Here is a 20,867-nt window from a genome sequence, read left to right on the forward strand (position 1 = left end):
CATCAGTGACATATTTAGCATTTGCCACCCATAATCTGTTAATGTTTGGGATAGAATTCAATGAAAGTAATACCCATTTTGAGTTACTACCAAGTTTTTTTTTATATACGACAGGTATATTTTTCCAGAATTTAAATGCCCGTTATTAAGGGTGCATATAACACACGAGTGCGTATTACACGCCAGTCTTGTGTACATTAATCAATCGGAAGGGGTGCTAATTGGGATTGTTCACTAGCCAATATATTAGCAAATATAGCCGTGGGCGCTTATTAGAACGGGGCGCTTATTACGTCGAATACGGTAATTTCCTAAAATCATTGTAATTCCACAACCTCTCGCTTATCCATCCTGTACCGATCTCTGCCGATCTCAATCATACAACAAATACATGGTACAAGGTAATTTTATTAGTTGAATTCAAAATCACATACACGATGATACGACTACTAATTCTACACATGCGTCATTTCGTGGCCTGTTCCTGTGTGGTTGGTAGTAACAACAGCACCTTCTGGCACAGTTCTGTCAACCGATCTGGAAAAATACAAATCGTTTCACTTCAGCTTGACGCAGGGAAAACAGACCAACAAACAGATTGCTAACAGACCCTTTTATTTAGTTCACTCACATTGAATATATGGTAGAAGGTCTTAATAAAACTAAAATATAACAATTACATGTTTTTTAAGCGTTCCCTGGGGAACAGCCTTGTGTTGAGGGGAGACATGATAGGCCCCAATTGATCAGTAATATAGTTATACAGTTCGAATTTGTTTTTATCATCACAGAAATTAACAGATTCGAAGGGAAGAGAAATGCTTTTATTTTGTTAACTATATCCCAAATATGTGAAATTTTAAGTCAATAGATCCTTGAACCAAGTAATAAAAAAGTCTGTAATGTGATGACATATTGCTTTTATGTTTCATGTATCGCTATGGTGTTGTCATGTCTAGCGAAAGTAACGCACACGCACGCACGCACACACACACACACACACACACCTTAGAGGTATGACTCAACAAACTAGTAGATTTGTTCCGAATTCCGATTTCATCCTATTAGTACCTAACGATTTATGTTCAAAATCACAAAATGAAAATAAATAGCATTTGAAGTCCCGGGTTCGAATCCCCATGTGGGATACCAAGCCAATGCTTGTGCCCCGCGTCGAATATTACCGAAGCAGCGTTATCCTCATCCCCTCACAATACAAGACAATACAATGCACACATCAATAATACTCACCCATAAAACGGAAATGTATCCTCATGTACACAAAGGGGACGAAGATGAACACACCACTGCCTATAAAGATGATAGCGTAGAGGAATTGCATGCCAGGGTTCTGTAGAATGGGGGCCAGCACCAAGTAGCATGAAGCTAGGAACACTATCACGGGTACAATTATGGGTACCTGAAATACAAGGCGAAAAAAACAAGTTTTTATCAATACTAGTATATGATTGATGTTCCTTTATGTAGTATATGAGCCTATCGTGCGATATGACTAAGATAAGATCGGAGGTGAGTCCCATCCATATGACACGATCACCAGCAATATGAGTGGATGAAGACCCATATTATCACACCCATTAATCCCCGCCCACGTGACCACCACCGATATCACCCAACCAATATCACCCCACGCATGTGACCCCAGCCCATATGATCACCACCGATATCACCCAACCCATATCACCCCCTCGCATGTGACCCCAGCCCATATGAGCACCACCGATATCACCCCACCCATATCACCCCCACGCATGTGACCCCAGCCCATATGAAAACCACCCATATCACCCCCTCGCATGTGACACCAGCCTATATGATCACCTACGTTATCACCCAACCCATATCACCCCCACGCATGTGACCCCAGCCCATATGATCACCACCGATATCACCCCACCAGTATCACCCCTCGCATGTGACCCCAGCCCATATGAAAACCACCGATATCACCCCACCCATATCACCCCCTCGCATGTGACACCAGCCTATATGATCACCTACGTTATCACCCAACCCATATCACCCCAACGCATGTGACCCCAGCCCATATGATCACCACCGTTATGATCACCGCCAATGTGACCCCAGGCAATATTCCCACCCATGTGGGCCCCACCAATACGAAGTCCACCAAAATTATCGCATCCCATGAGAAGTCAGAGTCAAGAGAATCGTCGGGATTTAAACGAACAGTTGGAAACTTTGTGTCCTGGGTGTGTTATTAAGAATATTTGATTGGCGTTACTTCAGACATCTTGGAAAAGTTACATCACCTCAAAAAGAAAAGGATGTGTTTCCATCCGGAGTACCCTACATATTGACCAATTCACCACAAGTTTCGTTCGTGAAAGTATGGGAGTGACTGTCTTAATTATTCTACCCTCAATGTTCAATAGTACATGCAGTCCAAGGCGAATTCTGCGGTAAAATTATCAAAATTGATCAATAGTTACTAAAATTACTAAATTCACCAGTAAAAAACAATAATTTCCCCCTCGGAACTTAATACAAACTCATGCATATTAGTGTCACTGATATGTATTTATGGTTACATGTTAGACATTGTTTATGTAGTCATAATACCACAAGAACGTTTCCAAGTGAGAATTATTTATTTCAAATTTTGTTTTGGTGAAGGATTCATATTTTGTGTGTTTGAAGGAAGAAAAGCTTTGAATATTGAAATTAGTGCATTGATTGGCAAAAAAAAAGGGCAAATTCCGCGTTTTTCTGAAATTCTGCGATAAGTTACATTTTCTACGAATATTTCGGCGATCGCGGAATCGCAGAATTCTGGGACTGGATAGGCTGTGGTTGCCTACCTTGTAGGGCCTATGTAGATCCTTCTCCGTGAAGCGGAGGACGATGAGGGACAATGAAGTGACGCCGTACACCAACCAGGAGGCGAAGCTGAAGCAGTCGATGAGGGTGGAGATGTCTCCGGGGATGAGGAGGAGAATAGATATCGTCAGCTGGAATAAACACACAGTTCAATAGTCGTGCATGATGTCACCTGACAAACAGGAATCCAGAACTAGAATAGGTCCACAGCACTCTTGGGCTTGTAACAAGCGACTAGGTCTGATGGGTTGGCCTGACTGGGTGTCTTTGTTGGTTGAATGTCACCGACCCCGACGACATGATTGGTTGCTCATGATATCAATCACTGGTTTGGGTGGACAGACTCGATTATTTACAGGTTGCTGTGACAAGGTTACAGTATTGCTGACTGTGGTGTATAGCATTACTTATTTATATGTTTGCTATATAGAGAGTCAACGCCAATAAATAGTTGACATGTCGATGTGCATATCAGCAAATTAATATCAGATGATCAATTTGTACAATAAATTTAGGTTGCTAAGCTCCAAACAGGATCAGCATACCAATATGTATACCATCGGTAACTACGATCGCCTCCAATAGTGGATTGACGTATTGTTTTCACGTTTGCTTCATATAGTGAGTGAGTTTTGTTTAACGTCGCTTTGAACAGTATTTCAGTTATGTTACGGCGTGTCAGTTTGGTTAGGGAGGAAAATCTGATGAGATGCAGGTCTCAGACGTTTACCACTTCCGTGAAACCCAACGGTAGGATGTGGTGCTGAGAAACATAGAAACACTATAAAACACGTCTAAGGGACGCAACTCTTGGACGCCTGGGCCACTTGTGGTCTCTACCTTCTTGAGGCATCTTCAGTTCTAAGACAGGATTGTGGTAGATACAAATACATATCCGTTTTCATCATTCGTCCATAAATCGACTACTGCTGCTTTCATGGAGAGCATAAATCAAGGGGTATTTCAGATCTACCAATGTACACCGTCTCGTGACGCGCTAAGGTTTGTGACCAGATGTGGTCATATGTGTGTATTCTCTTGTACTCACCGTAAACAACATGGCGGGGATAGGCGTTAGTCGTTTATGATGAATGAATGACAGCATCTTGGGGAAATGGCTGTCTCTACCTGCTACATAACACAATCTGGAAATAGAGTGAATACAATCTGGAAATAGGTGAACACAATCTGGAAATAGGGTGAACACAATCTGGAAATAGGGTGAACACAATCTGGAAATAAAGTGAACACAATCTGGAAACAAAAGTGAACTCAATCTGGAAACAAAGGTGAACACAATAGAATAGAATAAATTATCTTGGGTTCTGCAGTAATGCACCACATCACACCAACATTGGTAACAGCAGACACAGTGATAACCCGATACCCATTTCCATAGTGTTTACGAGAAGCCAGGCTTGGAACTGCCATATTAGACGTGAAGGTTCCTGGCATAAGCCTAACCTTCATGACCTCTCTGGAGATTTTTCAGACATCATCTTATGTCATCGTTGTACTTGGTCCCTGACCCGTGAAGATCCGGCGTAGAATAGGTCTTCAGCAACCCATGCTTGCCGTAAAAGGAATCTACGCTTGTCGTAAGAGGTGGCTACCGGGATCGGGTGGTCAGGCTCGCTGACTTGGTTGATGCATGTCATTGTAACCCAATTGCGTGGATCGGTGCTCACGATGTCAATCACTGGATTGTCTTGTCCAGACTCAATTATTTACAGACCGCCGTCTTACAGCTAGAATATTGCTGAGTGCAACGTTAGACAACAAACAAACTTGGTTCCTTTGTGACATTTGCATCAAGTGTAGAGGTGTGTACCTTCGTCTTAAAATGGAATTGCCGTGGAACAGTTTAGTGTTGAAATTAACATATGTATATATGTACGTGTTGAACAAAGACTTTACCTTCCTGACGAAAACAGGCTCCCGTTGACGGAGCCAAATGTTGACATGGCCACGAACATCGGAATGCACCAGGACATGACGCCCAAGACTCGGTCTCCCCATGTCTACCAACAACAAGATGAGACCATGAAGGAAACTCATGAATGAAAGTCACTGCCAGCTATGAGTGACATCAAAAGAACAATACTGTGTCTCAATGTAAAGATCAGCCGCCTTACATCTGATAATGAATGTGAAATAGAATGTAGGGGCTGTGAAATTTCCTATTCGGCGATATGGCCGTCTAATGGAATATTTTTAGTAATTTATTACAGGCATATCATTGTGATTTTTTCCAAGTATTTTCCATGTGTGCACGTGTGTGGGGGTGGGGTGGGATGGTAAACAAATGGTTTTGAATACGATCGGGAATGAATTTCTTATAATAAAAAGAAACATGTTCCAGATTACTATTTGTAACTTTATAGTAAACAGCACGCACAGATAGGACGGAATTGGTGAGACACATTTTAACAGTTCTGTATTTCACTCTACTCACCACAGCCACGGCGTGTGACAGGATTATCTCCTCCTTTGACATGACGCTGAAGTAGCCGATGTTGGCGAGGACGTAGCAGAGTGTCGTCACTGGTATGCCTACCATGATAGCAATAGGGAGATTCCTGCAGAGATACATACATATTTCTTCAGGAATACAAACGCTGAAGACAACCTAGCGCTGGCCTTGGAATCCCGGAACCCAGCCAGCCCACACACACGAGGACAAGTCTGGATGCAGGAATACATTGGCGAGCACCTTTTCCACTTTTGAAAGGTGGGTGAGAAGGTGAATGAGTATGGTTTGCCCCACTTTCAGCAATATTTCAGGACTATAACGACGGATCTCAACAACTCATGGACGGCGTGATCAGCCAAAGGTTTACCCTCTTGGCGAACACAATCGACCAAGCTTCAACTGACTCACTTTTGAATAATATTAATTACGAAAATAATTTAAAAGTGTATTTCACAACGTGATGTCGACGAGGGGAAAGACTCTAGTTAAACCGCACCTTTTCAAGTGATGTTCATCTACCATATAGTGGATGAACTGTTTGTGTTCTTATTCTAGTGTTACGACTGTCGTAAGTCTGTATAAAGTATAGGAGTTACGATCAACTTATCGCCATGGTCGCCTTGTGGAACGGGACCCTTCTCCCGGTTATGGGCCGGGAACGCCAAATTTGAAGATCAGAAAAAGCCGAAAAAAGTCCCGGAAAAGCCGAACTCATCGATAGGACACTAAGTTAAAATGCATGCTATGTAAGTCTCGTTTTCCACAATAATACCACGTAAATGGCAAATGCGCAAGTGAGAATGACTTAAATAGAGAGTGTAAAAGGCGGAACTCTATGGAGATGAAATATCCACACTAAGATGTCACCATGAAGTTGCTGAGAGAGATTCCAACCTTCAATTCCATGAAGACTATACTTTACAAACAGCGCCACCAGACCATCCCACGTCATATGACTATTTACATTTTTAGCATTTTAAACATGTTCAACATTTTAACTTAAATGCATTTATTTAACATTAGCTTCTCTGAACTTAACCTGGACTGAACATTGATATGAATATGTACATTTTAAACAGTCATTAACTTTAATGCATAAATAAGGTAATGAAATTGATGAGCGGTACTCCTTTATAATCGTTTCATTTGCCTGGTACCGGGAGCGCCAAATCCCGTGTCAATGAACCGTGTCTGAGCCCTTACTGGTCCCGGGAACGCCAAGAGGAATTTTCCTCCTGAATATCAAATTTGGCGCTTCCGGGACGACACCATTGGTCTATTGTGTAACTGTGTTGTCATAATACTACTATTCCACACAGACCACGAATCCCACGAATTGACAAATTTTAGGATTCGTAGTTGAATCGTAATTAGTTCGTGAAATTATTAACTGATGCGCATATAGTCGTAGTTAGTCGTAGGCATTCGTAGGTATTCTTAACTCTTTCGGGGATTCGTGATTTCGTGGCTTTACGACGAATCGGCTACGAATCTGTCACGAATCCCACGAATACACGCCGAAGCTTTCTTGAGGGAAAACCCCAAAAATTGTCAAGAATAGTCACGAATTAATTTTTATTCGTACCTGATTCGTACATGCATTCGGCGTATTCTTAACTGATTCGTAACTGATGCCTAACTTTCGTGCAGTATTCGTAATAGCTGCTTGTAAACTGTAGTGAATTCTTGACAATATTCATGCGATTCCAGCCGAATCCCACGAATATTCGTAACTCTATCGTTCTTGTATCGTAACTAGATCGTAGAGCGTCACGAACTGAACCAGAATATTTGCTAAATTCAACGAATCCTCACGAATCCTAAAATTTACAAATCGTGGCGATTCGTGGGATTTGTGTTCTGTGTGGAATAGTAGCATAACACTGAAGTTCACAACTCCGTTTCAATCATTATTTTGGTATTTCGGTTTGTGGAGGGAAATGCCGTACACATACTGCACATTTTGAAACCCAAAAGAACGATACACATGTCGACTAAGCAAGCATCAACATCGGGCTGAATCTTGGATTCGAACTTAAAAGTAGCGGATCCTGGAGCTTCGTGACGCAACCCGCGCTACCAGCAGAGGAACTTTGAAAGATGGAGTCACATGTGTCCCAAATAAGAAACCTGCTTGTATTGAACTCTACGTCATAACTCACCTACTTGTATTGAACACTACCTCATAGCTCACCTACTTGTATTGAACACTACCTCATAACTCACCTACTTGTATTGAACTCTACGTCCTAACTCACCTACTTGTATTGAACACTACCTCATAATTCACCTGCTTGTATTGAACACTACGTCGTTACTCACCTGCTTCTATTGAACACTACCTCATAACTCACCTACTTGTATTGAATACTACCTCATAACTCACCTACTTGTATTGAACACTACGTCATAGCTCACCTACTTGTATTGAACACTACCTCATGACTCACCTACTTGTATTGAACACTACGTCATAACTGACCTGCTTGTATTGTACACTACGTCATAACTCACCTACTTGTATTGAACACTACCTCATAACTCACCTGCTTGTATTCAACTGTACGTCATAGCTCACCTACTTGTATTGAACACTACGCCATAACTCACCTGCTTGTATTGAACACTACGTCATAACTCACCTGCTTGTATTGTACACTACGTCATAACTCACCTACTTGTATTGAACACTACCTCATAACTCACCTGCTTGTATTCAACTATACGTCATAGCTCACCTGCTTGTATTGAACACTACCTCATAACTCACCTGCTTGTATTCAACTCTATGTCATAGCTCACCTACTTGTATTGAACACTACGCCATAACTCACCTGCTTGTTTTGAACACTACGTCATAACTCACCTGCTTGTATTCAACTCTACGTCATAACTCACCTACTTGTATTGAACACTACGTCATAACTCACCTGCTTGGGTTCTCCAACTCCTCCGTGACAAAATTTAAACTTTGGTTGCTTAAATCCTATCCCAGTTGTTCGTATATGGGGAAGGGTAATTTTACCATGTGGACTATTTGCTTGTAGTGTATGGGGTAAACTGTCACCGAAGGTATACGAAATGCTTGAAATTATTCAACGTTATTTTTGTAAAAAGATTCAAGGACTGTCTAGACGCACTCCTTCCGTCGTCACCAGAGATTGTCTGGGTTTAATTTCTCTCCAGGCGTACATTGATCAACGAGCTCTCTTATTTCTGGGAGGACTATGTAATAGTGACATTAACTTTGCATTTAAAAGACTATTTCAGCACAGACTTGTTCAGTATGAACTCGATACAATTAAAGAAAAAGATGATAAATGTAAAATGTCACCCGTATACCACATGCTTTCACTTGTAAACAAGTATGAACTCAATAATGACATAAACACATATACCATTTATTCTCATTTCCCCTCAAAACATGCATGGGCGAGTCGAGTTAAAGAACAAATAAGCGTATGTGACAATAACATAATTCATGTAGAGATTCATTCAAGAGAAAACCTAAAACGATACTCTCTTATACGATCACCTAAGGTACACAGACTTTGGTTACTAGCAATTGAAAGGCCGGAACACTTCTATGATTTAGCATATTTATTATGCCTTAGCACCTACAGTATACAATCTGATGAATGTTTATGCGGCACATTTGCTTTTGATATTATCAAACATGTGTTTATGTATTGTCATAGTTGTAAAATTGGTCATGTTTTCCTCAATATTTATGTAATAGTTAAATGTGGTAATAGTCTTTATTGTGTTATATTAAGTTAAATGTAAGGTGCTGTTTTCAATCAGTCTCACATGTGAAGGTCGCAGCTATCTAGAAAATTACATAACATCCTTGGAGCATGGTCAGTATTATCTATCTGTACGTGTCTCAGCCTCTATCGCAATGAGCGCTTGTCACACGTTTGCTGATACGTCCGACTCATATCAATATTTTCGGACTATTTCATCAATTATTATTCAACTTATGTGGACATCACTTGGTCAAACTTCTTAGGCAAGCCTTAATCCCTATTCTCGGCGCACGAACTCAAATTTTCTTATCAAGCTGATAATTGAACATGCAGTAAATTCGTGACCATTCAAGGTGTCTAGAGTATATATACTGGCTAGCCCCGGGGGTACCTCACTGTCGAGAAATCCCCAATAAAGGAGCTGGCCATAGACACTTTGTTTGGTTTCTTTGAAGGTAAGTCATGTTCACCTTACTATTTCTCTAAAGTTATAAGTTAAATTGTTTTATAATTTGTATCGTATATGGAGCAATATTACCAGCTGTAAAGGTGTTTAATCTTAGGTTATTGACCGTGTATAAGTGCAAATATATTAAGTGAGTTGTATCTATTTAACGGACTTATCTGTCAAATATACGTGCGTTAGGTTTAGACAAAACTATCGTTTAAGTATTAACTCCACAGTATGGCATATATTGAATATCAAACATGTTCCGAGTCGGAAATAAGATGTTAACATTCGGGTGTCGTGGTAGCAAGCTGTGTATTTTATCTGCTTATTGATATTTTAGTGTGATTCAGTTATTTTGTATACGTGAAAATGTCGCGTAAATGCAGACGAACTATTTCACTTTGATCAGACCTTTTATATCACACGAGGTATGTACATATCTTTTAATGTAAGGATTCTATGATGAACCATACATTGCATGTATTACTTGTTCATAAACAGAATCCAGACTGTTTTAAATAATTTTTATATGAGTTATTTGATGGATCTAGCCTGGCAGAAAACGTTAATTTCTGTAGCTAATATATGATGTATTCACATCACACATATTTATGCTAATAGCACAACTAAGCCAGAGCTAAAATCAGTAATAATATCCATGTAATCATTTAGCTAATCTGTTAGCGATGTACAAATAAGATAGGTAACTCTCTTGTATTTACATAGGTCTGAGCATAATACATTTGTAACACAGCTTCAGCAAACATGTCTACGTTACGAGCAATGCCTAAAATGTACATATATCCATAGATTCTACCATTCAGTAATGTGAATGGACATTTGTTAATGGGCCCGTTAACTCAGTGTATGTGGATGCTATCAGATATAGTTTGTTTGTTCCGGTAGTTTAGATGAATTATAGATATGGCCTTCAAGTATAACATATACCAGCATAAAACAATGAATGATATTTGCTCAGAAGTACAGCCAACGCATGTTGTTATTTATATTTAAATCTGCCTACATTCGATACCGATATTGGGTTTAACTAGGTTTATACGTAAATAAGACATACCTTATGGCAGTCCCATTTAGCAAGGCGTAATCATAATTCGGAGTGGCTGAAAATAAGTATCACATAAGATCATGTAAGCTTTGTTCACAGGTATCTTTGTAGACTGACTTTAATATTGTTATTTGTAATTGGTTATTTTATCACTAAGCCCATGATACATTTGTATATCATGACATTTACACTCTTATGTATAATCATTGTTTAATATCACGCACTATTGTGATAACTGCTTCTTTTATGGAAACTGTAAATGTTCTATATGACTTTGTACTTTAGATGTAAAAATATTTCTTATTTTAAATGTGAAATGACTGTCGAGAAATCCCCAATAAAGGAGCTGGCCATAGACACTTTGTTTGGTTTCTTTGAAGGTGGTGCCCGATCCCGAGCTAATTCCCCAAGGCTAATTCTAGATATTGTGACGGTTTGCATACGAAAGTGTCAAACCATCATAAATGGTGGACCTAAATTCTAGATGACCGGATACACCCCTTCAAATTACCGAGAGAAGCTGCGCAGGCCTGAGCCAAGGTCCCTCCTGACCAGTTTGCTTCATCAAGCTCCAATCTCGCAGTCACCATCTACGCCGATCCTTGTGTCACCCGCTACAACTACATCAATCTCTTCAACAACAGCAGCCTCCCCATCTATATCAACATCTTCATCTATACCCTCCATCAGCCAGATGTCAACACCCATGCCGCACATCAAACTGCCACAGTTTTCAGGAACTGAGAATGCCCAAACGTGGTGGGATGACTTTGTTAATTTTTCAAATTTCTTCTCTTATAATGATGTGAAGAAATGTCAACTCATACCATTTTATCTAGAGGGTGCAGCCAAGCTGTGGTATCAAAATCTCCCTGAGGATGACAGACTAGATATAACTAAGGTGAAAGAAGCCCACCCGGGAACATTGGCCACTAGGTCCCGGTGTGCGTTCTGTCACGTTCTTATTAACATGTACCCTTTCGACTTATTCCAAACCATCAACAATAAACATGGCTGCTGTCGTCTTAAACTTCACCCCTGAGTTTTGTCTTCCGTCATCACCCTGAGCTACCATCCGAGGGCCGAAACGAACGCCCTTGGACAGATGATGGAGAATAATCCGGGTAGCGTGAGTTTGCTGTGACTCACGCACGATCCCCCTACCCTAACTCGCAGCAAAGCAAATGGTGGTTCAGAGGTGATGGGAGACAAAAGCAGCGTCAGGCCAGCCGCCATCTTGACGGGAAAACGAAGAAAACGACAGACAGCAGTTTAGCCATCCCGATCGTCAGTAACAGACAGCAGCCCAGCCAACCCGATTATCAGCAACGAACAGCAGCCTAGGCTACCCGAACGTCAGCAACAACGACATCCAGACAATATTCATGTAACCATGCTACAAACACTCAAGATCAAGTCGACCAACGTCAAGATTCCTTTGCAAGTACCAACCGATATATGTGCGTGTGACAATATATTTGAACTTTCGTTCCAAATCTCAACGTGTACTGTGCCTATACGTATTCCTACGGACATTCTTGTTCATATAAGGTATGTTATGTAATCGGGTATTATTGTTTCGTTGTCTTAAAATTTTTGTCATGTTTTTCTATAATGAGTATGTATTGTTATCAGAGGTACACCCTTATCAGATTAAGTTTTTGAAATCGGCTAGGCTCCTACTCTATTCATGTCCTACACCCTACGCTTATACGCATTTAGTGCAGATCCACGATATCTGCGGGTTCCGAGTCGTCCCATACAAATCAGACTCCCGGTTTCAAGGATTTTTCTTTTAATTTGTGGCCCTATAACCATTACTATAGACAATAGCTTTCAAAAAGTTATCCAATACCCTACAATTTCCTGCTTATATATCTTCATTTATTCCTTTTTGAGTATGTAAGCACTGAAATTATTTGTACTCTTTGTTAAAACTGATAAAATCGATGTAGTAGCAGCGTTTGTAGAAGTATAATAAGTTAGGGAGCCTCGTTGCTTACCAAGCTTATTCAGTGGAGACTGTGTACACAGTCTATATCCTACTTCTTCGTTTTGCCAACGTGATTTTGTGCTTAATTATGATACCGGCGAAAATTATGTATATTCGTGCGATCAACCGTTAATGGTCTCTGGCACACAAAATACGATTCGTTCAAATATCTTCAAGACAATTTCACATGATTGAATTTTTCATTACATTCCAGTTTAGACTTTTGAAGTTGGTTAGGTTTTGCATACACATTCAACTTTTTAGCGCAGATCATACTTCACATCTGCTAGCCTTGTCGAGTCTAGGCTCACAATATAAGACTCCCAATTTCAAAGATCTTACTGTTATCATGAAAATATTACTTTCATATGCAAACGACAACGCTTTACGCACATTATGTTTTTGTCCCTACGTCATCACCCTGAGCTACCATCCGAGGGCCAAAACGAACGCCCTTGGACAGATTGTCATAGTTGTAAAATTGGTCATGTTTTCCTCAATATTTATGTAATAGTTAAATGTGGTAATAGTCTTTATTGTGTTATATTAAGTTAAATGTAAGGTGCTGTTTTCAATCAGTCTCACATGTGAAGGTCGCAGCTATCTAGAAAATTACATAACATCCTTGGAGCATGGTCAGTATTATCTATCTGTACGTGTCTCAGCCTCTATCGCAATGAGCGCTTGTCACACGTTTGCTGATACGTCCGACTCATATCAATATTTTCGGACTATTTCATCAATTATTATTCAACTTATGTGGACATCACTTGGTCAAACTTCTTAGGCAAGCCTTAATCCCTATTCTCGGCGCACGAACTCAAATTTTCTTATCAAGCTGATAATTGAACATGCAGTAAATTCGTGACCATTCAAGGTGTCTAGAGTATATATACTGGCTAGCCCCGGGGGTACCTCACTGTCGAGAAATCCCCAATAAAGGAGCTGGCCATAGACACTTTGTTTGGTTTCTTTGAAGGTAAGTCATGTTCACCTTACTATTTCTCTAAAGTTATAAGTTAAATTGTTTTATAATTTGTATCGTATATGGAGCAATATTACCAGCTGTAAAGGTGTTTAATCTTAGGTTATTGACCGTGTATAAGTGCAAATATATTAAGTGAGTTGTATCTATTTAACGGACTTATCTGTCAAATATACGTGCGTTAGGTTTAGACAAAACTATCGTTTAAGTATTAACTCCACAGTATGGCATATATTGAATATCAAACATGTTCCGAGTCGGAAATAAGATGTTAACATTCGGGTGTCGTGGTAGCAAGCTGTGTATTTTATCTGCTTATTGATATTTTAGTGTGATTCAGTTATTTTGTATACGTGAAAATGTCGCGTAAATGCAGACGAACTATTTCACTTTGATCAGACCTTTTATATCACACGAGGTATGTACATATCTTTTAATGTAAGGATTCTATGATGAACCATACATTGCATGTATTACTTGTTCATAAACAGAATCCAGACTGTTTTAAATAATTTTTATATGAGTTATTTGATGGATCTAGCCTGGCAGAAAACGTTAATTTCTGTAGCTAATATATGATGTATTCACATCACACATATTTATGCTAATAGCACAACTAAGCCAGAGCTAAAATCAGTAATAATATCCATGTAATCATTTAGCTAATCTGTTAGCGATGTACAAATAAGATAGGTAACTCTCTTGTATTTACATAGGTCTGAGCATAATACATTTGTAACACAGCTTCAGCAAACATGTCTACGTTACGAGCAATGCCTAAAATGTACATATATCCATAGATTCTACCATTCAGTAATGTGAATGGACATTTGTTAATGGGCCCGTTAACTCAGTGTATGTGGATGCTATCAGATATAGTTTGTTTGTTCCGGTAGTTTAGATGAATTATAGATATGGCCTTCAAGTATAACATATACCAGCATAAAACAATGAATGATATTTGCTCAGAAGTACAGCCAACGCATGTTGTTATTTATATTTAAATCTGCCTACATTCGATACCGATATTGGGTTTAACTAGGTTTATACGTAAATAAGACATACCTTATGGCAGTCCCATTTAGCAAGGCGTAATCATAATTCGGAGTGGCTGAAAATAAGTATCACATAAGATCATGTAAGCTTTGTTCACAGGTATCTTTGTAGACTGACTTTAATATTGTTATTTGTAATTGGTTATTTTATCACTAAGCCCATGATACATTTGTATATCATGACATTTACACTCTTATGTATAATCATTGTTTAATATCACGCACTATTGTGATAACTGCTTCTTTTATGGAAACTGTAAATGTTCTATATGACTTTGTACTTTAGATGTAAAAATATTTCTTATTTTAAATGTGAAATGACTGTCGAGAAATCCCCAATAAAGGAGCTGGCCATAGACACTTTGTTTGGTTTCTTTGAAGGTGGTGCCCGATCCCGAGCTAATTCCCCAAGGCTAATTCTAGATATTGTGACGGTTTGCATACGAAAGTGTCAAACCATCATAGTATTGTAAAAAGACTCAACAACAAAGAAATATTCTTGTTGAGTCTATTATTGATTTACTAGATGTGACAACTTTTTCTAGTATCTGGAACGATGATGACGATACCTTTCTGTCCTTTTTACTTGGCGGTTTGCCAACAGAAAGTACTATGGCAATTGAATACAATCTATGGGCAAATATAATGCTTCGTGTATGTAAAACTGTTAAAATGTGGAAAACCCTACTAAGAAACATTATTTGATAACGATGTGAAACTGTCTGTACATACAATATATCAGCTGTTATATATATACATTTATATCTCATATCAATGTATCTTCATCAACTGGAGGAAATAAAGATTATCTATCTATCTACGTCATAACTCACCTGCTTGTATTGAACACTACGTCATAACTCACCTGCTTGTATTGAACACTACGTCATAACTCATCTACTTGTATTGAACACTACGTCATAACTCACCTACTTGTATTGAACACTACGTCATAACTCACCTGCTTGGGTTCTCCAACTCCTCCGTGACAAAATTTAAACTATTCCTGAAAAAGTGTAAGTCTTTTTTAAGCCAGATAATCAAAATATTAAAATATATAGACTTTTACTGGTTTAGACAAAAACGTAACTATAACATTTTATAATAAAATGATAATCGCAAAATCTTAGAGAATAAAACAAAATTATTCCTCAATTTTTCTGTAATTGCATGCAAATTTGTAAACTGTTGATTTAGTATCTGGTTTGTCCCGTGAAGATCCGGGGTAGAATAGGTCTTCAGCAACCCATGCTTGCCTTAAAAGGCGACTATGATTGTCGTAGGAGGCGACTAACGGGATCGGGTGGTCAGGCTCGCTGACTTGGTTGATGCATGTCATCGATCCCAATTATATGGATCGATGCTCATGACATCAATCAATCGATTACTTACAGACCGCCGTCATATAGCTGGAATATTGCTAGGTGCGGCGTTAAACAACAAACAAACAAACACATAAACTAGTATTTGGTTTCCTTAAAGAGATGCACATGATGAAACTGTATCCTTACCAACCATCGAATGCCCACAAGCCGTTATAGAATGCAAATATAACAGTTGATGGGTTCTGCGAAGTTCCTTCAAATCCCTCTGATATATACTCTGTGTTACCTGTTATAAACAACGACACGAAGATACATATCCTGTTTTACTTGTTCTAAACCACACGAAAATATATGCTATATGTTACCTGTTATTAACAAATACATGAAGCTGTACACTATATGTTAATGTCCGGCAAAGAGAGTGTATCGACGTCACAGAGGCCAGTGTAAAGAGCGAGTGTCGACGTCACAGAAGCCGGAGTAAAGTGCGAGTGTCGACGTCACAGAGGCCAGTGTAAAGAGCGATAGTCGACGTCACAGAGGCCAGTGTAAAGTTCGAGTGTCGACGTCACAGAGGCCAGCGTAGATATTGGATGTTGACGTCACAGAAGCCGGTATAAATAGTGGATTTTGACATCACAGAGGCCGGTGTAAGTAGAGTGTGTTGACATCACAGAGACCGGTGTAAAGAGTGGGAGCTGACGTCACAGAGACCGATGTAAATTGTGGTAACCGACGTCACAGGGACTGGTGTAAAGACAGATAGCCAAAGTCTCAAAGCAAAGACTTTGGCAGGAGTAAATCTGAAAGTTTACATATGTCTCCATTACTACAACTAGAAATACTCACCTGCTGCTAATTTGTATAGGCCTCCTACAGTGATGATGGCTATAGCGATCAGTTTGAGGACAGTCATGGTGTTCTGTATTATTGTGGCGAGTCGGACACTGTAGCAGTTGCAAAACGTGATCAGCACTGGAACAAGACACCCGGCATTAGTAACAGGATCTGGGTCGTTACCGAATACAGCTGGAATGTATCTGGAATATAACTTGAATGTATCTGGAATCTTCATAGAATGAAACCGAAAATCTTTTTGGAAAGCATCCTGTACGACAGAATATAACACACAAAAAACAAGATTTAAAATGTGGATACTGCGTATTTTAAACACACATTTACACTTATGTTTCTAAGGGTTTTTTAAGTATTATGCAAAATTATACTCTAAAAGATGTATTACAAGCGACTCAACCCTTTCCATAATCATAACAGTCCGATATATACGATGCCGACTATATCATAAGCATGTGTTTATGAATCACTATAAAATAGTTAGGATACCGGGTGTTCGCGAAAAGGTGAGCGTATAAAAAACTCAAAATACGTTTTGTTCTTACGCATTCCGAGAGCAGTCACCAACTTGATGACGGAAGTCGGGGGATCACATCCGGTGTAGAAAGGCTTGACAATGTACGTTCCCATAGCGAGGCTGATGACGGCCACCATTGTTGGGCGAATAATGAACAGACCAGTCCAGTCAAACAAAAAGGCTGGAAGTTTCCCGATTCTGCTTTTCTCTCCCTTGTACGTATACATCAAGTACGCATGCTCCCCACCAGATCGAGGTACGGCCGTTCCGAGCTCGGCGTAGACTAAGGCACCTGAAAGAAGATTCCATTGTTTTGCTGTCTGACTTCTAATTCCGTGTTTGTATTTAACTGATATGATTGTGGGGGTTTCTGGCATGCAGGGTTAGATGAGGATCCCTGCACTCTTTGTTTGTCGAAAGGTGCGACTGAATCGGGTGATCAGGCTTGGTGCTTTTATTATTTTATCAGTTTGTTATGGTTTGTTTTGGGTTTTGGGGGTGTTTTTTTTGCTTTTCTGTTTCTGTCCGCACTCAACAATATTCATGACAATCTCGTAAATAATTGAGTCTGGGACAATGAACTACGTACCCGAGCTGATCTAATGTCATTCCTTCACGCGACAAGTATGTAAATGCACGTCGCTAGAAGACTGCATAGGATACCTACGCTACGTTAAACCCCCTTTCGCTCCACCTTCCAATGAACCCGTGAAGATCCGGGGTAGAATAAGGCTTCAGAAACCCATTTTTGCGGTAAAAGGGCGACTATGCTTGTCGTAAGAGGCGACTAACGGTAACGGGTGGTCAGGCTCGCTGACTTGGTTGATGGGTGTCGTCGTATCCAAATTGCGTTGAACGATGTTCATTATGTCAATCACTGGATTGTCTGGCCCAGAATCGATTATTTACAGACTGCCGTCATATAGCTGGAATATTGCTGAGTGCGGCTTTGAACAACACAACCAACCAACCACCTCCCAATGTTAATGAGCAGGTTTCCGGGATATTGCTAAATGCCGCGTAGACTCACTCACTCACTAACGCTGATCTTTGATTACTTGGAGGCACGGGTAGCCCAGTCGTCTAAGGCGCCGTGATTCGCTGTGCAGAGTTGCGTCCCTTGGGCACGCCAGAAATCTATGATTGTGAGTTCGAATCCCGGTTCGGCCCGATTATGTTTCTAGGTTTGTCAGCACCATACCCGTGCTCGTGGGTTTCACCGAAGTGGTAAACGTCTGAGACCTGCATCACTTCAGGCTTTCCTCCCACATTAAGCTGACACGCCGTGATGTAACTGGAATACTGTTAAAAGTGGCGTAAAACCCAACTCACTCACTCACTCATATTGTTACTGGGTTGAGTGCTTACACGTCACCACGTGGACCGCAATAGCTGAATTGAGCTGTTTACCCTGTTAAAAAATTAACACGCAGCATAGCTTATCTTAATCTTTTCAAAATTGAACTTTCTATCATTCAAATGTTTGAAGTAAATAAAAAATCCCCCCCCCCCCCCCCCCCCCCCCCCCCGTCGTGTCAATAGCAGTTCATCGACTAGTGTCGGAATACTTTATCACAGGTCAAGATTTGATTTCTATAACAGGCACAGAAAATACGCACACGTGAAGTCGCCATAAAGGGGCAATAATCTATAACGTGGCGTTAAACCCCATTTCACCTAACCTAACCACACCCAGTCTCCCTGTATCTGAAACAGACAAAGCCGTACTGACCTAAAAGGGAGGACGACACACACTGGAACACTATAACTGTTCATTGTTAAGCCATGCGTCGCTATTTCTAACAAATCGGAAAAGCAAATATTGAAAATGTACTTGGAATAGAAAGAATATAAAAAAAAGGTGGTTTCGTTAGGATTATTTCTGAATCTACCGCAAACATCGACAACGCTCTACGACCAGACAGTATCCGACGTCGAATATCCTTTCATTCATTTGCCGACATTATCAAATAACATACCTACTTGTAGCAAGCCATTCACAAACGCGATTACCAACGTTAAAGGTCTGAGGCGCCGAAATAGACTAGCACAATTGTGTCCCTTAGCTGAAAGTCGCACAAGGATCCGATTAGGGTTGGTTCAAACCCCATATTCAACCTGATTATGATCCTTGGTTTGTAGGCATAATACGTATGCTCGTGGCTTTCACCCTAGTGGTCAACGTCTGAGACGTGTCACCTCAAGCTTTTCTCCCTCAGTTAGCTGACAGGCCGTGAGATAACTGAAATATTGTTAATAGCGGCGTAAAACACACCTCGCTCACTCTCTCCCCATACCCATAGTAGCCAGTACTCCACACATGGTCCAGATGATGAGGCTGAGCCCCACCGACCCACACCCCTCCAGGACTCCTTTAGGGCTGATGAAGATGCCGGACCCTGTGGAGATTGAACGTCGGTATTAGACATGGTTTCATCGAGTTGTTTGTCTCCATGTAAATTCAGATTGTGATACGACAGTGGTGCCTATCGAGTGTTTTACCTATCATGGTACCAACGATGAGTCCAATCCCCGACAAGAGTCCAATGTTTCTCTTCATCTCCATTTTCGGGGCATCATCTGGCCCCTTGCCGTTCGCCATCACTAGCTGAGTTGGTTTTAGGTTTCAAACTTCAAACTGATGTTCAAATCTGAAACGAAATATAAACATATATAAATACATACTAAATTAATAGAATTATCGGTGTGTTTAGCACAGTGTGATTGAACCTGAATCGGCGATACGATACACGTGCGATTTATTCTGTATGGATAGATCCGGGTGGAATAGGTCTTCAGCAACCCATGCTTGTGGTAAGAGGCAGCTATGCTTGTGGTAAGAGGCGACCAACGGGATTGGGTGGTCAGGTTCGCTGACTTGGTTTATGCATATTTGCATGGATCCATTTGCATGGATCGATGTTCATGATGTCTATCACTGGATTGTCTGGTCAGACTCGATTATTTACAGACCGCCGTTATATAGTTTGAACAATGCTGAGTGCGGCGTTAAACAACAAACAAACAAACAAATATGTTCGTGTGTGTATGGATTCTGTTCTGCTTGAATCTGATGAACACATTCGGGTCATTACTTTCTACAAACCAGATTGGCATTTTGGATGTGTGGTACACGGACGGTGGTAAAAGAGTTATTGATCAAAAGAAAATATACACATGAAGATACGGTTTGACCAAAACATTACAAACGTTATGAAATCGTTACGGGGTTGAAAACAGTCGCCGAAACACTGCAAAAGGTCCAAAACACAACTACGATACACATATCAAATACATCACCATCGAATAACCATTTATTGTTTGTTTCATTATCAGCCACACATACGTATATACTTTCTTTTCCCGCGCATTTTATAATACAATTTAATACAATACATAAACATTACAGGTTATTCCATTAAACATTAGTGTATATATAGTATATATTTGAGACACATTTTGCTAGAGTATTAAGCTCTAACAAATTTGAAACACGTCATCAGCGTTTCAATTTATAGATAGATACTAAATCATAT

At 40.0% G+C, this 20,867-nt stretch overlaps 1 protein-coding gene across 9 annotated transcripts in view; it reads right to left on the bottom strand.

The window, feature by feature from the left end:
* Positions 1-335: 335 nt before the first annotated feature.
* LOC139454014 (b(0,+)-type amino acid transporter 1-like) overlaps positions 336-20,867 on the bottom strand; it is a 39,124-nt gene continuing 18,592 nt past the window's right edge. For 8 of the 9 annotated variants that reach the window (XM_071235492.1, XM_071235488.1, XM_071235491.1 and 5 more), the window contains exons 2-13: positions 19,834-19,982; positions 19,629-19,730; positions 17,360-17,623; positions 16,809-16,934; positions 16,146-16,245; positions 15,596-15,640; positions 5,318-5,441; positions 4,780-4,883; positions 3,911-4,007; positions 2,844-2,993; positions 1,252-1,420; positions 336-537 (exon numbers count right to left, since the gene is read on the bottom strand). In XM_071235492.1, coding sequence (XP_071091593.1) covers positions 467-537; positions 1,252-1,420; positions 2,844-2,993; positions 3,911-4,007; positions 4,780-4,883; positions 5,318-5,441; positions 15,596-15,640; positions 16,146-16,245; positions 16,809-16,934; positions 17,360-17,623; positions 19,629-19,730; positions 19,834-19,933 — 1,452 coding nt within the window. In that variant the 5' untranslated portion in view covers positions 19,934-19,982 and the 3' untranslated portion in view covers positions 336-466. The remainder of the gene's footprint in view (positions 538-1,251; positions 1,421-2,843; positions 2,994-3,910; positions 4,008-4,779; positions 4,884-5,317; positions 5,442-15,595; positions 15,641-16,145; positions 16,246-16,808; positions 16,935-17,359; positions 17,624-19,628; positions 19,731-19,833; positions 19,983-20,867) is intronic. The other variant, XM_071235497.1, reaches the window with a different exon arrangement.

The sequence above is a fragment of the Haliotis cracherodii genome, unplaced genomic scaffold (genome assembly GCF_022045235.1).
Source record: "Haliotis cracherodii isolate W230 unplaced genomic scaffold, xgHalCrac1.p SCAF_10, whole genome shotgun sequence".
Classification (NCBI taxonomy): Eukaryota; Metazoa; Mollusca; class Gastropoda; order Lepetellida; family Haliotidae; genus Haliotis; species Haliotis cracherodii.